Here is an 18288-nt window from a genome sequence, read left to right on the forward strand (position 1 = left end):
CCCCCGCCACCGCAGCGCTCCCGCATCCTCCCCTCCGCCCGCCCTTCCCTTCGGAGGAGGAGGTTCCCTGCAGGTGGCAGAGGTTTTGGTCACTCTTTCTGACCTTGGCTATGCTGGAAAGGGCTTTAAAGCTTGACCTCTGGCGTTTCCTGAGTGAGGAAGTTATCACGGTAACACCTCGGTCGGGGTTTGGCCAGCGCTGACCTGAAGGAATCACAGCACGGGGGTTTTTTTGGTCCTCGGTGCCACTGTGCTGGGAGAAACAGCGGCCTCCGGGCTTGCACACTCCGATGTGGTTATCCTGGCCATTCCCCCATAGCAACAGACAGGTAAAATTCTGGCAAACACTGGGAAAAAATTCCCTGGTGTAGGAAATCCCCCTTGTGGCTCTCCTTGGTATTTGAGATGTATTTCTTCCGTAGCACCCACTGCTTTTGTGAGACTTTACCATCGCTTAACCTCCTGGGAATAACTCTTGGATTAGGATTGTGAACTTGATGTCTGTTGTAAGAGGAAATGTAATTTAGGAATGCAGATGATTGTGTTGATCTCTCCTATTTACCCACCTGTGGGAACTGTAAAGGTTGTTCTCTGTGTACAACCCTGATATGTTGAATAAATTTCAAGTGTAACCTTCAGGGTGTTGTTTTTTTTCAGGCAGGTTCAGATTATCAGGGGTTTTAGTAAAAACAGTTCCCAGAAGAAGCAGGATGCTTTGACACATCTGTCCAGAATTTCTGTGCAAGTAGAAAATGAAAGGCAACAGTGTGTCTCACAAGGCTGGTACTTTCCACCTTACCCTCCACAGTAATCAGATGAAGTTAAAACAGGAGATTCATCATTTTTTATTTCTATCCTTTGCCATTCCCCACCCAGAGAAATTGGAGTGTGTCTAACAAACAGCAGAGTGGGATGTTTGTAGCTCCTCTTTCCACACAGTCTTTGAAGAAGGTGCTGGCAGGTGTGTCCAGGCCCAGGGTTGCCACAGGTTCTGGCAAAATAAATACGTTAATTTTTAAATTGAAAATTCTCTTTTAGCTCTATAGAGAATTTTCACAATCCATGTTTCCCTTGACATTATGGTCTTAAGGTTTTTTTTTAATAATATGAGGGTGAAGCCTTATTACCTGTATGTTTTCTGGAACAATAATGGTGTTTCCAGAACTCTGAATTCACAATCTTTTATCTAATGCAGGGCACCACTAGATTTTATTCTTCCCTGTAAAGAAACGAAGAATTATTTGAGAATTGTACTTGCTGATTCAGAGAAATAGGGTCTTAGAAGGCACTGAGTCCAATTTTTCAGGCATTGTGCTTCAAGAAATATGTCAACCAATCTAAAAGAGCAGAGAGAACAGCAGTAAGACAGCTGGTCAGAGGAAGGACTTGTCTGATTTCCAAGCATTTAGCATTCACATTTCCTACATGTGAAATGAGTGCTTTCTTGGCAAAACATGATGAGAAATTGCATTGCCAAGGCTACTTCAGGGATGACTTGTGTTTGTTCACTTCTTTACTGGGGAAAGAACCTTCCAGGTCCTTCTGTGCTGGTGACAGTGCTGATTCTGCTACCAGATCTCTCTTTGTCGCCAGGTGGGTGCTGCAAACCTTCAGAAGATGAGAAAATGAAGCTTTGCCCATCCACCTTACCCAGTTAACATTTCTCTTTGAAGAAACCTTGCACATATCAGTGGAAATCTGCACTTCAGCAAGGGCTCCACCCTTGGAGGCCTATTGCAAAGAAACATGAAGTTCCCCAGAGTCCTGGGGAGGGTTTTTTGCTCTTGTTTTGTTCACTTACATTCTGAGCTTTCTTCCTGGTGACACTCGTGTAATTTGAAGTACTTTATCTCTGGTTTGTGTTTCACTTCTCTTTTGAAGGCCCAGAGCTCTGAAGCCCCTCAAAGACAGAAAAGAAACCACAGCGGAAGAGGAGCTGGGTGTTGGAAGCCTTTTCTGCTCAACCTTTGCTTCATCATGACATGTCCAAAATCAAAGCAGGCTTTTTACTTCCCATCACTTGCATATAATGCAGGGCCACTGTTTGAGGTGAAGTTTGTTCCCAGACTGCAGAGAGGAGGGAGCTCACGGGGGTTTTCAGCCTCTGACCAAGGCAGTCGACCACCACGTGCATCTGTGAGGTCCCCAGCTGGGGGGTTGGTGGTGATGCTATAACCACAAATTACATAAGGTGAGTTTTTGTGCCTCGCTTTTCTGCCATGACAGAGGTTGACACTGTAGTTAACCTTTTAAATATGGCTTTCTTGAGAAAACAGTGTCTACTGAAGCTACCCCTTCTTCCACAAGACTATGTCTGTCAATGAATACATCATGGACAAAGGGAGCTGCAATTTACTTAATTTGTTAGTATTGTTATTAAATGCATTTGAAATGGCATTTCCCAAAGCTTCTTAGCCTCTGTAGAATTTGTGACAATGCAGGCTAAATTCCTAATGTAAATTTTACATAGACTTCTGTGTATTAACAACTTAAATAGCTTTACTGTCCAGAAACATTAGAAAGTAGGTAAATTTCTTACTGCACCCCAAAATTCAATAATCTTACCTCTTTTACTGAAGCAAGCATTGTTTTGGAACAGGTTACATAAGAGAAAATGAATGTAGCCTCTCAGACTGGAACCAGAAATCTATGGACAGTGACTTTATGGATTGCCCTGAGCTCTGTTTGATGGACTGTCTGTGAAATCCAAACACCTACAGGCCAGTATGGGGTGAAATAACTTTGTAGACATCGATGGTGCTGAATCCCTTTGTGCCAGGTGAAGAGCTGGCTCTTTGTGAGCACAAGCAAACCGTGAGGAGACCTGAGGAGATGTGGTCTCAGCTCCAGGCCTCAGCCAACAGATGTGTGCTGGGGCATCTGGCTGTGGGCAGAAATGCTGCTCATGCACCAGCTGTGCCTTCTTCTGGGTAATACCCCGGCTGAGGGGCAAGTCATTCACAGAAGGTATTGTTAGCCACAATTTCAGGTGGAAATGCATAAACAGGTGGCTATTGTCAGGTTTGAGAGATCCTTATCAGCTGAGGCAGCATGACCTTTAGGAAGTGTTGAATCCCAGTGCATAACTTGGAGAGACTTGCCTGTTATTTACTGTTGGTTGCCAAGTGCAGGATCCTGAAGTTCCTTTTGATGCACCAGTAGTGAACTTGGATATGCCTATCCTGAGTGCCTTTACTCTTCCTGGAGCTGAGAGGGTGTGATTCACTGCCAGGTGACAGGTTTGTGTCTCAGCAGCAGAGGTGGCTGAGCTGCTGAGTGGAGTCTCAGTAATGATGTGCAGAGGTGAGATAGCCAGAAAGTAAAGCACTAATTTGGCTAGAAAACCTCATCTGAGAAAAGAGTTCAGGTTAGTTTACCTGAGGATAAATGCCACTTGGATGAAAATCCAGATGCCACACTGCCAGCTCAAAGTGAAGCTCTACTCTTCAGTTGTGCAAAATGGTCACTTCTGTGCTCTCAGTTAAGTCTGGTTACATCTCATGCAAGGACATTCTTTACCCCAAACTTCATGTCTCCTGACTAAAACCAATTATTACGAGATGTGTAGTTAATTCTACAATTATTTATAATGTGAACTTCTCTGTCAAGATTCATAACAGTTGGAAGCTCAGCCTCTTAACAGCGTTTCCAGTACTGATTATTCCCTGTTGCTTTGGTTATTTTACAGTAACTGTGGCAGTAGTTGTTCCTCTGTGGGTCACCATGAGGTGTGTGTGTATGAGAAGGCAGAAAGGGGAATGGGAGTTTGAAGTTTGAGTTCAGGCTGGAGATGTAATTGTGGTGGTGAGGAATGCAAAGGTCATGGTGATCTCAGCTGTGGGGATGAAAATGTGGGCTTTTGTGTTTCTTAGGTGTTTTCATTAGGTAAGCAGGAACAGAGTGTGAGCAGGCCTGGCCCAGTATAGGATTTTTTAATGGAAAATAGTAGTTGCCACTTAAAACTCACAGAAAAAAATGAGATTTTTTCATTTTGTCTGTATTGAAGGACATGGGATTGTTTTCACCTCAAGCTTTGTAGCTAAATCCACTGTCCTCTAGGCTCTGGGGATCCTTTTGTGGGTGTCCATTCAGCTCTCCCACCCTCTCTCTACCCCTGAAATCTCTTCCTCTCTCTTTCCTGGTCACCGTTGGAGTATCTGTTCCTGTCTCTGATTCCCATTTGCCTTGGCTGATGTTTGTTGACATGAGATGGTGGGGAAGCAGAGCCATGGAAACCACAGAATGAGGAACCCTGTGCACAGAGCAGGACAGGGAACATCCCTCTTCAGGGAAATGGATGCTCACTTCTTCCCGCAGCTGCCTGTGCTGTGGTCTGGTCCCAGGGTTCAGCTCTGGGCTTGTGCCTTCTGTCCCCAGGTGAGCACATGGGATGTAGGGAGATCCTGGGAATGCTAGCACTTGCCCAGAGGTTGGGAAGATCTGAGCTGGCAGCACAGGGTGTGCAGGGACAAGGCTTTGGTGTGGAGCTTGGCTGCTGAGTCATGAGCCATCCCATGTTTCCCTCTGTGCCATCCCTTTTTCTTCCCAAGTCCACTGGCTTAACGGTGCAGGTAATGCAGGCACAGCAGTACCTGGGTGGAGCAGCTCAGCTGAACTGGAAGACAAACATTGTACACCCTATTCCTTTGTTTTTGGGAGCATTCCTGCAAATTTGCAATTCTGACCACTCAGATGGAAAACTACAGGAAAATTAGCAATGTGAGGCAGTGCCATTTGTCTGGAGGCTCAAGTTCCACTTCTGACCTGCTGTCAGCTGCAGCACCTCCTTCTGTGCTCTCCTACTGCCTGTGGGCCTTATGAGCTAAAATGGGGCTCAGGCTACTGTGGGGATGTGGGGGAAAGTATTGCAAAACAGGTAGGTGCAGAAGCAAGGCTCAGCAGGCTGTTGCTTGATCTAACAGTATGAAAAAGCTTGTGGTTTGCCAGAAGTCCCCTGTCTGGTGGAAATTTGGGGCACAAGAGTTGCCAAGTGAATAAACGTCACACCAGTGTAAACTTTTGATGTCTTCATAAAGAAGCACAGTTTGGGGCAGTGGGAATAACTGGACAAAGTGAAACCAGGATGGTTGGTGTGTTTTACTGTCTGAGAGCTCATTCATCTCATCTAATCTCTTCAGAGGCTCGTGTGCTGTGTGGGTTGCTCGGAGGGAGGAACCTGTCACATGTCCCTCCCTTGCAAGAGGTTGCAGTGAAGAGCAGTAACTGTGCTTTGCTGGCATGAACAGACCTTCAGTTCCACAGACTTCACTCTTTTCCCTCTGTGTGGGTTTGTGGGTGTAACTGAGAGCTGTGCAGCTTTGCTTCTGTTCTTTGGGCTTCCTGTGTGACTGTACCTGTACAGAATATTTGGGGCAAAAATAGCAAGGGAAAGGCAAGACTTCGGAAATCATGTCATATAAATTGGAGGACCTCAGATCATGTCTTAGGGGGGCTGTTCATCTCCCTCAGGAGGGTTCCTGAGCCCTTTTGTTCCTTGTGTTCTTTGTGTCGTTGTACACTGTTGTGACTCTGTGGTTTCCCTGTGTAGTTTCACCCAGAACTGGCCCTTTTCAGTCATGCTTAGAGTTCACAGAGTGAGTCAGAAGGCTGTCCTGCCCCTCTAGTGGGATGCAGCAAGGTGAATGTGTGAAATCTGGAGACCATCCACCGAGCCTTACTGCCACCAGTGTTGGGTGTGATGTTTCAAATGTGAATTATGTTATGGAAAGGTGTACAAGACAACTGAGATGAGTATGTAGCACCTTAAGTGACTCTACCTTAGTAGAGTCCTTCCTTGCACTGGCCAGTTTTAAAGCCAGTGGATGGTGGAAATAACCTTTTGTCACTTCTTCCAGAGTGTTGTGAAATCTGAGCAACACTGAGCTTTATCTGCACGGATCATCTGCACCTTAAGAGGCAGAAGGTTTCAGTCAGCACCTTTAGTTTCCCTGCTTCAAAGGGCACAGCCTTTCAATTTGTCTGCTTTAAAAATGTGAAGCTACTGCAAGCTCCTGAGCTTTGCTTTTCCGTGCATGTTGGTGAGGTGCTGAGGAACTTCCTGTTTACCTACAAAAATCTCATTTTCCAAATCAAACTGGGCTCTCTGGGGACCTGATTAAGTCCAGGCTCAGCCTTGCTGTACAAGTGAAGTACACAATGTGAAGATCTCACCAGGCTTTGCATCTCTTGATGGTGTGATACACCTTCCACGAGTGTTCAGCCTCATTCTAGGTCCCAAATGTCAGTTGTTATTCTGGGACTGCTCTGAACAAACCTCATTTTTCGGTTTAAGGCCATTGAGGGAGAATCTGTGTCAGAGAAACAGATTGTTTATAAAAATAATTGTACCTTTACCATCTGAGCAAGAAATACAATCAAAGGTCTGTTTCTGGACCTTTTCATACCCAACTTACTCCAAGTTTCTCAGTCTTTCACCTAAAATAATTTATCTCTGGCCGTATAAGGATTGGCCCACTAACACAAAAAGAGCAACTGATTTTTTCTAGAAGACAGTTTTCTACTACTTTTGTTTTAATGAGGATTATCAATGATTTACTGGAATGATAGTTTATACATTTAAAAACCCCACTAAAACCGAACTAACAACTTGGTGCAGAAACTTAGTACAGAGCTAATTACCGTGGATTTTTCTCCACAGAGATGCTGTGACTGAGTTCAAAGGTGAGGGGGAGGCAGATCACAAGTGCACCTTAAGCATAATAAACCATCCAGCTGACCAGAACAGCAAGGTGGATGTGTGTGTGCTTAACAGCTTTGGGTTTAGCTGGACACCCAGATGAAGAGTGAAGACAGAAAAGCCTTTACTTTCTTCCATCAACAAACCATCCGGTGTGTGACGTGCAGCCTGAGATCTGGCACATCCTTCCTTTTCTACTGGGGTGCAAACCTTTAACCACTCCCTGCCTGCTGCTGTAAAAACCTCTGGTGCAAATGTCACTAAGAGTAATTTTAAGAGCATTATTTTGCAAGAGCAGATGCACAGTGTCCAAGGTAGAGTGGAAAAAATTGGTGCAGACGAGGAGCATGAGTGTTCTTTTCAAACTTCAAAGGGCACCTTGATCTTTATCTCATTTTTATCTTCTTTTCCACAAACCGAGGTATGTAGCATAATCACCTTTTTTTGTGCCAGTGTTGGCAAGAAAACTTAGCATGACACAGTTACACAGTTACTTGTGAACAGAAGTTTTGATTTTGACTGGGGGTCAGTCACTGCTGGTCATTTGTTGTTTCCATTGATCTGTTGTGGACAAAAGCAACATGCTTCATGTTGCTTCACCAATCAGTCATCCCACCAAGAGAAATTTTTACAAATATATGTAAGAGAATTTGCTATATTTCAATATTTTCTCACACCTTATTTGTGAGAATTCTTTGTAAAACCACCCTCCCCTTCTTCTCATCCACAGAATACAAACACACACATTGGTATTCACTAGATTTTGGTCAATAATAGCTTTAGACATTCATGATGCTCAAAGAACTTTGCAAGGAGGTAGAGTGAAGTGGATTGAAAAGCTGGATTCTTGGAAGGGTGTTCTTAGAAACTCAGAGAAAAATTCTCCCACAGACATTTTCTTGGGAGAAATGAACCTGACTCAGTATCATCTTCCTCACAGGTTCATTTTACATGTTTCTATCCCAGGAAAACCTTTCCTTTCTCCCCTTTGTGGATATTCAAACCATAACCAAAACATAGTAGAAGCAGAATACTGGGGGGGGGGGGGGGGGGGGGAAATAAAAAGGAAAAAAAAAAGGGAAAAAAAGAGAGGAAAAAAAAAGCTGACTAGTTTTATTCCAATATTTAAGAGACAAACACACAGTGCAAATACCCACCCATTGACATGGGCTGTGTTTTGAATTCTGGTGTCACAGCAGAGCATCCAGTGGTCCTTCTTAATAAAAGGAAGCTTTCCCAAAAGAGAAATGAACATCCTGGAGGGATGCTGGAACTGAGACTGCAAAGTAGTTGTCTGGAGGAGTCCTGGCCATGTTTATCGATGCACATTAATGGAGGCATATTCTGTAACTTCATTTACTGTGGTTTGTTCCCTCCTCTGGCACCTTTCTGCAGCAGCAGAATGGTTTAGTGCAGCGTATGTGATGACATCTGGGCTTTCAGGTAAAACTGGGATGGAAGGAACACCAGGAGTGTTGCAAGGTGAAGGAAGGGCTCTCCTCTGAGCGTTCCAGGGAGGGCCAGCGTTGTCATAAATTGTGTTGTCCTTCCAGGCCTGTAGTGGGCTGGCCATGGAACAGTGAAGTGAGGGGCTTTCTTCTGAAGCTTGAGTTGTTCCAGCACCAGGGGGTGGAGCAGCTGCTGGACTCCTGACCTGCAAAAAACACAATAGGGTAGAGCTCTTTGTTTCCTAAATAAGAGGCGTGTAAGGTTTTGTCCAAGTAGTTTTATCCCATTTAAACTGCATCTGAGCAGAGGTGGATAGGATTCACCTGGTGACTGGACTTTATTCTGATCTTTGGAATAAAGTTAGAAATCACTCTTCTGTCTCCTGCCTTCCTCCATTTCCCTTCCCAAACTCTCATGTGTTTTCTTACAAGATGCCAACTTAAGGCAAAACTGATTTAGCATTTTGTGAGAGCTCTTCTATACTGCTCATTCAAGGCTTTCCCTCAGCATTTTATGAAATCTTTCTTATCTTCACCTCCAAACCCCACACTCCCTTTTCCTCGTTGCCTCCTATTCCTTCATTTCCTGCTCTCTTGCTTCTTATCCTCTTACTATTTTCCAAATAAATCTTTCTCCTTCTCCAAAACAAAATTCCTCTATAAATTCACCCCCTCTAAGCCATTTGCTGTCATTCATTTTTCCAGCCACTTAGAATATACTGTTTTTTCTTTCCTCCAACTTGCCATTTGGGGGCTCTGCAACCTGTTTGGTGTCCTCTGATCCTCACCAGCACCACCCCAGTGACTGATGATTGTCAGCTCTGGTTGTATCTTTTGTGTTCTGCCTTCTTCCCATCTGATTTCTCTGGAACTAATTGCAGAACTTGATGAATTCCTGCTAGCCCCATATTAAAGTCTTTATTTTCGGTCATTTTCCTCGCTCTGTGGGTCATATTTTGTCTTACACAGACAGTCTGAACCAGCTCAACACAGGTGCTTCAAGTGCCTGAACTGTTACTGGAAGGGCACTTAGAAAATAATATGTTTTAAGAGGAATTTAGATGCTTCAATTGTATTTTAATAGGAATTTAGATGCCTAAATTGTGTTTTAACAGGAATATAAAGTAAAGTACTTTTGTGTCTAAGACCCTTAGTTCTTTCCCTCAACTCAGCCATGGTGATGTCTCACTCCAGACAAACCATCCAGGCACAAGGAAGGTCACTGCCTGCCTCTGATCCTGTGCCATGTTTTATACTACACAAAGATTTGTTCTTGGTGTGTGGTTGTGGTCAGGTTTTGATGGGAAAAGTTGAACGTACCAGGCTCTCTTGTCTCTGTTGTGTTAGTGGAGTTCTCTTCTGCTTTGCTGGGAAAAAAAAAAGAAAAAAAAGACTGTTGTAAAGTCTGAGGTTTTTATGACTTTACTTCCATCCTTCTGTCTCTGTAAGGGAACAATATACGGGGCAAATTAAAGACTTAAAGATTCAGTATCTTAACTGGCACACTCTACAAGGACATCACAGCAACCACTTGGGATAATTATAAGGGGATTTTCATAGAGCTTTGAATGCAACTTCCCTGAAGCCATGAAAAGGAGTGTAATCAAATGGATCCTAGGCAAAGCTTAGTTTAAAACTAAGTTTAAAACTACTTACTGTGGCACCTCTTTAGACACCAAAACATGCATCCAATGATGAACAGACAACATAGACCCAGGGGTGCTGAGACATAAATAATGTGCAATATGTTGTAGTTTCCAGATTGTTGAGACTCTTCTGAGATGCTGGTGGTATCTAAAATTACATTAGCAGAGAAAAATATTTGACTGGCTTTTTCTTTGTTTGTTTTTGTTTTTTTTTTTTAGTATTGTGCCTTTCTGATGCAACTGAATTCCTAATGTACAAACACTCTGTAACTTGGTGCAGTGTGTCAGGGGATAACATGAAGATACTGGAAGGAAAAGTGTGTGGGAAAATGTGATTCATGAATAATGCATGGCAGGAGCAAAGAGAGGCTCAGAATCAGAGGAATGCTCTGAACTTCCAGCATATTTTTGCAGTTGTACCTGTGAACAACAGCCAACTGTGAGTAAAACCCCCATTTCAGGCTGTGTTAGAAGTGATGGTACAGCATGATTCTAACACTTCGTATGTGTAAGCCAGTTACTACTGGGATATTAAAGGGTGTGCCAGAACTGTAGTGTGTAGCACCAGGAGGTAATTTAATTGGCTTTGTCCCTTTTATGCTGAATTCTGGACAGTCCCAGCCTTGAAAACCGTGCCCCTTGAGAGACCGTATTTTGTTCAAGCAGGAAGAAAGCAATTGTAGTTTAGCAATGAGTTTAAAAATTGTCTTGACTGCACAAACCAGAAAGTCATAGCAGTACAGGTTAGTTCCTTTCTCTTAAAGAGGAAATAAGAATTAGAACTTACTTTCTGGTGAAACTGTGGCGTTTATAGACTTTTCTGAAAGATAAAAGCAGGACAGGGAACTGAAACAGCAACTTGACTTTTGGCACCAATGGCATCAAGCAAAGGGAAAAGTGTTTTGGAGGAGGGGGGATGATGAGTTTGTCTCCCACTGCCAACAGAGTAGTTCTATCTTTTGGACCTCTTGGGCATTCAAATAGATCACTAGAACATATTTCAAAGGAAACATGTATCAGGAGCTGGGCTCTGTTTGCCATAATTTTTTATAATTTTAATTTTTAAAGTTCATTAACTCGCCAGGAGAGGAACTGGCAACAGAACAAACAGCCTTAGAGCTCACTGCCTGGGCTCAGTAGGACACTAAGGCCACACAGACCACTTTCTAGAGCTGCAGAGCAACACTGAGCAGGGCAGACATGACTCCTCGTATCTAGACTCGGAATGCCAACTAAATCAATGAGAAGACCCGATTTGCCTTTAAGATCATTTCAAGTTATTGTAATATTTCCTGCTCTTTAACTTCTTGGGGTACAAGATCATACCCTGGTTGTTGCAAGGAGACAATTTTCAACAAGACACTTGAATTGCTTTGTCCTCCATTGCTTTGGCCTCAGTGACTGCTCCTCCATGATCATTTGTATCCTGTCTAGTCCATGGGATGTACAACCAGGCTGTGCTCCCACAAGCTGTTTTTGTGCCAATTGATATTTTTTTAATTTTCAGATAGGCTGTTTGGTGTTGGCAGCTTTGCCTTTCTCTTGAGATCCTCCTGTTATTTTTTTATTTTGTTCTTTCTTTAGGTTTCTGTCCTACCAAGAAGCAGCATAAAAGTGTGGAGGAAGTGGCAAGTACCAGCACAACTGTGCTCCCAGTCAAATACAGGAGGAGCTGTAATCCAGAAGGCAGGAATGTTGCTGTAAATGGCATTTTTTGTTTAAAAGGGCTCTTTCACAACACAGGGGGCTCACCTTCAACAATGATCTTTATTTCATGGCTCTCAATGGACAAGTTGCCCACTTTTGCTTGACACCGCAAACGTCCAGTGTCGTTCTGATGGACTGGGAAAATCTCCAGGGTGAACACAGAGTCAGACTTCCACCCTGCTCTGCCCTTCTCCAGCTGCACACATGTAGCTCCTTCCATCTTGCACCACTGCACCAGTGGCCTTGTCTGGCAGTACTGACCTGGACACTCTATGGACAAAGAGCCCCCAACATGAGCTTTGTACTGGGAGCGTCTTGGAACTTGAATTTCGGGTGAACAACCTCTGGCATCAGATCCTGGAAGAAAAAAATGACACAGATGCCAGCAGTGGGAGGCTGCTGTGTACTCCCCATCACTCTGATCACAGGGTTTTGTCTCTGTCATGACTCAAGACTTCCCTTGTCTCCTTGCAGCAGATCTGATCTCTGTATGGGTCGGTGAGAGCAGATAACATCAACACTACTGCTGCTTTTGTTTCCACAGGGTTGTTAAAATGCACTTTCTCTCTCTGATATAAACTTTCCCTTTTTTCTGTATCTCAATCAAGTTAGAAATTTTAATATTTTAGGAAGAAAATATGTAAGATATACATAGCAACTTTTCCTGTGTCATCCTTCTCACAGACCTTTTGTGTTCCTTTTAGATTTAGTTGAGATTAGTTACTTCAGAATTCTTCTTAACTTGCAGAAGTAAAGGCTTTTTTTTTTGGTAGAGATTTTTATAATTGTAATATTGAATAGAATTATATTTAATCCAAATGTATCATGTCTATTTTTTAAATTTTTGCTACATTTTGTTTAGTTGAGGGTTCAGGTCAAGGGTTTGACTCACTGTAACTCTGGGACTTGGTATTTGAATGTCCTGACCTTTTATCAAAGATCCATGTGATGCTTTATTTCTCTGGCTAGTTCAAAGTAACAAAAACTATGTGATTCCCACATTCTTCCTACTGCTCTACCTTCTTTTACAGTGGCTTTGGAAATGGGCATTTAAAAATTAGATAGCACTCAAACCTGTATCTTGAATATTGTCCTCATTTTACCCTGTCAAATGTACCTGGTCTTGCCTGATAACAAGGAGGGGGTTATTCACTGTTATTTGCAGCCACTGCAAAAATGGTGGTCTCTGATATATCTCTGCCATGTGGAATATTGAAACTCCTCTGCCCACAGAACGTGGAATGCCAGGAAGTTTCTGTTTGAAGAGTCCAAATCTGAAGTCATCCTTGAATACCAACTTTCCCTTAGTCAGGATGGCTTTAAATGAGGTTTGAAGTGGGGTGAGGAGAGTGGCAAAAACACACAGGTAAAGCAGCCTGGAGAAGGGCTTTAAAATTGGTCCCTGTGGAAGGGGCAAGGGGAAGAAATTCAGATAGTTTGGATGGAGATGAGAAAATTAACCAGGAGGAGAGCCCTGGCTACAAACAATGTCTTTTTACTAATGAGAAATATCTGGATAAAAACCAAGGGGAAATAGAAGGCAGAATTGATTCAGTAGCCTTAAGAAGAGAAGGAATGAGAGCAGCAGAATAAAAATAGTTTTGTTTGGCAAAGAAAGTAAGTTCTTCAGTAAGTTTGGAGATGTGGGAGATAAGAGCTCCTCAGATGTAAATAAGTGACAAGAGTACAAGCACTCAGCACTGCAGCAGTGCAGGAAAAGACTGTCTTGGCCAAATCATGAGCAAGCTTTTCACTGACACAAGAAAGAAACCTCCAAAAGCAGAAAAAAAGGTCTGGTTATGAAGGAGGGACATAAAAGAACTGAGCAACATTGGAAAAGTCATGGCAGAGGATGAGATGAGCTTGAAAAAAGCACATCAAGTGCAAGTATGCTGATTGTAAAATTAAGAAAATATTATTTCACTACTTAGTAAAGAGAGAAAGCTGCCAATATATTACCAGCAGTAAATCAGATTGAACAGATAACAGAAATTATTTATAGAAAGGCAAGCTCAGTTCAAGAAGATACACGGGGGGCATGTGAAAAGCTTTGTGTTCTGGCAATTTTACCTAGGTCTTGTCCAGTGCTCTTCAAGAAAGAGGAGGGTAATGTGTGAGGACTCTCCAAGCTGGAAAGAAGCCAGCTAACACCAGCACTGTGATAGGAAGGTCACAAAGTAAAGCTTGAAATACTTGTGGATTTTTATTCATTTAAAGAAAAGAAATGAGAGGAAAGGACATCATAAAATCATGTAAGATAGAAAGGAAGAATGAAATAACTTTTCCTCATGTTTCTGGTAGGTATTGGGAGAAATAAAGGGCTAAACGTGAAGCAGGGAAGGTTGATTATATAGTTTGAAAAACTTTCTAGTTGTGAAAATAGTAATAATGGAACTGATTTCTGTGGAAGCTTGTAGAGCTTGAATTATTGGTGGTCCTGAGGAGTGGCCTACATTGACAATATATCCGTTGAGATGTAGTATCAAAAGCAATATATTTAATATAACATTTAACATATTGCATGATACTTAAAGTGAATAAAATAGTTAAATTTAGTGTTAATATATTAAATATATATAGTATGGGGGGGTTTGCAATATATATGATGTGTCAAGTATATTGCAATAGTAGCAGCTCTAACATGTTCACAAGGCAGTATTTAGGTGTCAGAGGACATCCAGTCCCTTCCCTGCTTTCCTGACTAAGACCATTCAGGATCACTTCTCTTTCACTTAAAATCTTCTATCTCTGATTAAAAGAAAGCAGATTTCAGATGATTTCAGGTTTCAGGCAAGTGGGACAGACCTCCTTTGGTCATACCACAGCAGCAGCACATGGTTATCAAGAGCCTGAAAATGCAAACTAAAAGCTCAAATTAGAAAGTGAAGGTTTCAGTTCTTTGAGCAGTGATTGCCCTGGAAGATAATGCTCCAGGAAGTTATCTATAAAGATTGATAGCAGCCTTCTTTTGGATATAATCCTATGTAACATATATTTCCAGAAGGATCTGTATATCTCTGCAGCAAAGATATTTTCTGAGGACCTTCATCTAATTATTTTATCACATAGTTTTATCTTTTTTAAAATTCTCTTTTGGAAAAACAGACAAACCAACCAAAACACAACCCCCCAAAAAACTAAATGCCAGAACTTTTATAGAAGGTCCCAAAAGTCCAGTTTTCTCTGAGTCATTAACAAGTCCTTAACATTCAGCCATGAGTCAGTAACAACATACCAAAGCAATTATGATGATTGTTATGCTCCAAGAATTGTCTTGTAATACTTAAAAAAAGGATTAAAAAGAGCTTAAAGTCTGATTGGTTTAAGCCCCCGAAAGTAAGGCCCTTTTGTAGGGCCACACACGTGGCTTGGTGAACTTTTCCTCAGAAGAGTATCTCAGGTTTTTTTCTCTTATGAGAAGTCAGTGGTAGAGACACTGCCAATTATGTTCCATATTGCTTTTAAAATAAGTTTAATTAACTTCTGTAACAATAGTAGAGAAGCCAGTTACAAGGTTTTACACTGAGGCTTTAAGTTTTCAGTCTCACAAACATTGGTGGTCATGACGAGTCTCTGAACGTGCGGTTTTCAAGAGGGGAAAAGAATCTGTAACAGACTTTATATATCAGCTTCAAACTTAAACTCCTCAGTAAGATCCCCACTGACTAAAAGCACATTTTCTTTTAGATCCCTTGAGTGTATTTCTGAAGAGGCTGCAGTGAGCTGGGCTCTCTTGCACCGGGAATTAATTTGCACAAGTAAAGCAAAGCTTCTGCCAGGATTTCGAAGGAAAGCAGGTATTCCATAATTGTACAGGAGGGAAATACTCCTGACAGTACTTTAATAAAAATATTTTTTAAATTTTTTCCTCATTTTTACATTCTAGAAAACAGCCATGACATGACTAATTAAGCCAACAACTTTTTTTTTTTTTTTTTCTGGCAGTGCTGATGTTTGCAATGCTGGCCCGTCTGCTGACGTAGCTGATGAAGAGTTGCATCTTTTTTTAATTATTCCTTGATGAAAGCTGTGTAAGTGCAGAAAATACGCTTTTATGTTTTGATGACTGAAACCTGAAGAGGGGACTTTTCTGTTGGCATGTGCAGGGTATCCCACAAGGTCTGACAGCAAGATGTCACTGGGGCTGAGAGCTGTGCCCACCATCAGTGGGCACCTACTTGCTTTCTGGATGGGATTCTTGGAGCAAGAATGAGTTTTATTATTATTAAAACCCAGCTTGCTGGGTTTTATTTTCACTGGGATGAAACACTTCATTTATTTTGTGTTTGCAGCCCAGAGAGCAACAACCACTCTTTATAGGGAAAAACTCTGATGTTACAAAGGAAACAGGGTCTAACTGGACTAAAATTACAGGGATGTGGGGGTAGAAGGTCCTTCTGCTTGTGACTTATTAGAAACAGGCTTATTTTTCTTTCCCTAATTTAGAAAACATTATTATTATTATTATTATTATTGTTGCTATTATTATTATTATTATTGCTATTATTATTATTATTATTATTATTATTATTATTATTATTATTATTATTATTATTATTATTATTGACTTGGTCTATGAAATCTGAGGGGTCAACTTTGTTTCTCTTTGGAGTAAGGGAACCTTTGAATAGATCTGCAACACACAAAGCTTAAATAATTTGGCTTCAATTTTTGGCTTATTTTTAACCGAATAAAACCCAAGCAAGTTTGGGGAAACCTTTGGGTAAAACGTAAATACATTTAAAAAATGTATCATGGTTCTGTAGAGACTGACTTGCAAAAGTTTTCTCCCTGTAATGCTCCTGTGAACATCATTTTTATTTTTGTAGTAGGTGCAGAGAAAGAAATATTAGTGTTCTTGGAGGACTCCAAGTAGTTCTCTCCTAGATCTAAGAATAAAACCTAATAAAATGTGAACACCAACCAAACAAAAACCCCTAACCGTGTGTAAAAAAGATTGAGGCGATAAACAGAATTTCCATTCTGTTTTAAAAGCAGCATTTGGAACCTGGCAGAGGAGTGTGGAGGGTTCATCCAAGTAGGAAAGAATTCTGCCAGGCAATAAAGAGAGGGACTAATAACAGAGGGACTTAATGAAGTGCCTAATTTTCTAACCTTCTAATTTTCTTAGAAGAAAATACGTTCCTTTAGGGAATGAAGGAGGTTGTCAGCTCGAGATACAACCCCTTCAGAAGCATGTTAGTTTAGTCATTTGAAAATCAAGTGTAAAGCAAGCAGTTCAGCAGCTTGCTCGAGCTCAGATCACACCCTGATTAAGCAGCTAGCATGATAACTCGTGTCTCTTAAGCAAAATATTTGGGTTTCTCTTCCCAGGGATACTCTGACTACTTGTTTAACATTTCCTATTAGTATTATTAAAGTGTTTTATTCATCAAAAAAGAGGAGTGTCAGAAGATGCTGTAGATTTACAGGGCTGGTCACACGTGTCAGCTAAGCTTTGCACGGCCAATTCAATTTATGTCATTTTAGCAGGATTTTATCACATTATTTCGACCAGTTTAGCAGTTGATCCATTTGAAATGTATGAAGAGCAGCCGAGTGTATCCATTGCAGCAGCTCTGAGCCTTTTTGTATCACTTCCTTCCTTTCAGTGCCAACACTTATGGCTCCTGTATGATATCAGGCAGGGAGAACTTGAAACAAAATAATCTCCTTGAGCAAAATAAAATTAAAATAGTATTAGGAGTATACTAACTTGAAACAAAATAATCTCCTTAAGGAAACTAAAGTAAAAATAGTATTAGGAGCATACTGGGCACAGGGTTGTCTTCATGTCAGTCCAAATTAGAAGAACCTCTTGTTCCAAAACCGTGGTGGTTCGAAGTTGAAAGTGGGATGATAATTAAAGGGGGATAATAAGTAAGCCAAGTAATTGCAGAGACACTTGTCTGGTGAGGATAATTTGGTTGCAAAGCAGACCTAGTAGGATTCCCAGATTTCAGGCACAAACCCTTCGAAGGAAGAGCCTTTGGCCCCAACCACAGTGAAAAATGTATTTGGTCCCCAGGTGCTGGAGTTCTTGTCTAGACAGTCACTGAATATTTCTCAATTATCACATTATCATCCTCTTCACTCAAATTAGGAGTCTCTGATATGGTAAGAAAACAAGATGCTATCTCCAGGGTACACTAAGCACTGCTTTGCTTTCTGTTCCCCACCCACAGTGTTTAAGAAAACTCCACTCAGGTTAAATTATAAAGCCACATCTTACCGTAAACTTGACAGGTGCTCTGAGCCAGCACTACCAGGAGAAGGTACAGCAACATCCCTTTGATCAACATGACTGCAGAAACCTTCATTCTCTGGGCATTGCAAAAAGATGTTCCTGAGGGTTTCAGAGGTGCAGCTCTGACGGTCTCCCACATCCTATGAGGTGTCCCTGGGGTGTGTGTCTGAGCCGAGTCCCTCCGCTGGTTCTGCTGCCAAAAAAAGGGGTGGGGAAGCTACAAAGCTGCAAAAATATGATGGGTTACACAGTTGCCTTCATTTTTGGGGGGATTTTTGTGTGTGTGTCTGTGTGTGTGTGGTTGAAACGTGAACTGCTTCATTGTTTCACATCACCTCAGAACTCTCTGCTTCTGCCCTCCCAGTGCAGGGAACCACAGCTCTTTTTTTTTTTTTTTGAAAGATGCTCCTGCATGTGAGGTTTAAATTTTATAACCAGCAAATATAGCAGAGAGAAGGGAGGCACTTGTTCAGTCCTTCAGTGCTTGTGTTTGACTCTAATTCAACATTAGCAAATTAGGAAGCTGAACTAATTCACCATTCA

General features: G+C 41.7%; 1 protein-coding gene and 1 long non-coding RNA gene across 2 annotated transcripts; both read right to left on the reverse strand.

Annotated features, from left to right (window-relative positions):
• Nucleotides 1–886: 886 nt before the first annotated feature.
• Nucleotides 887–2026, reverse strand: LOC127467521 (uncharacterized). Its single transcript, XR_007903152.1, has 3 exons — nt 1802–2026; nt 1128–1219; nt 887–991 (listed from the first exon to the last, which is right to left on the reverse strand). It is a non-coding gene; the product is annotated as an uncharacterized LOC127467521 (long non-coding RNA).
• Nucleotides 2027–8012: 5986 nt separating this feature from the next.
• BTLA (B and T lymphocyte associated) lies at nt 8013–17918 on the reverse strand. The gene is made up of 6 exons (XM_051779381.1): nt 17731–17918; nt 12616–12625; nt 11544–11914; nt 9802–9939; nt 9466–9512; nt 8013–8351 (listed from the first exon to the last, which is right to left on the reverse strand). Exons 1-6 carry the CDS (start codon nt 17882–17884, stop codon nt 8013–8015), a joined length of 1059 nt encoding a protein of 352 aa, XP_051635341.1. The 5' UTR covers nt 17885–17918.
• Nucleotides 17919–18288: the final 370 nt, after the last annotated feature.

This window comes from Manacus candei, unplaced genomic scaffold (assembly GCF_025592945.1).
Source record: "Manacus candei isolate 608988 ecotype Guabito, Panama unplaced genomic scaffold, ASM2559294v1 h1tg000014l, whole genome shotgun sequence".
Classification (NCBI taxonomy): Eukaryota; Metazoa; Chordata; class Aves; order Passeriformes; family Pipridae; genus Manacus; species Manacus candei.

Coding starts and splice junctions, on each gene's coding strand:
- BTLA (XM_051779381.1), bottom strand. CDS start 17,884: ATGTGGGAGACCGTCAGAGCTGCACCTCTGAAACCCTCAGGAACATCT. Junction 9,940..11,543: donor AATAAAGATCATTGTTGAAG/GTGAGCCCCCTG, acceptor ATGTAATTTTAG/ATACCACCAGCATCTCAGAA. Junction 9,513..9,801: donor GTGTCTAAAGAGGTGCCACA/GTAAGTAGTTTT, acceptor TTTTTTTCCCAG/CAAAGCAGAAGAGAACTCCA.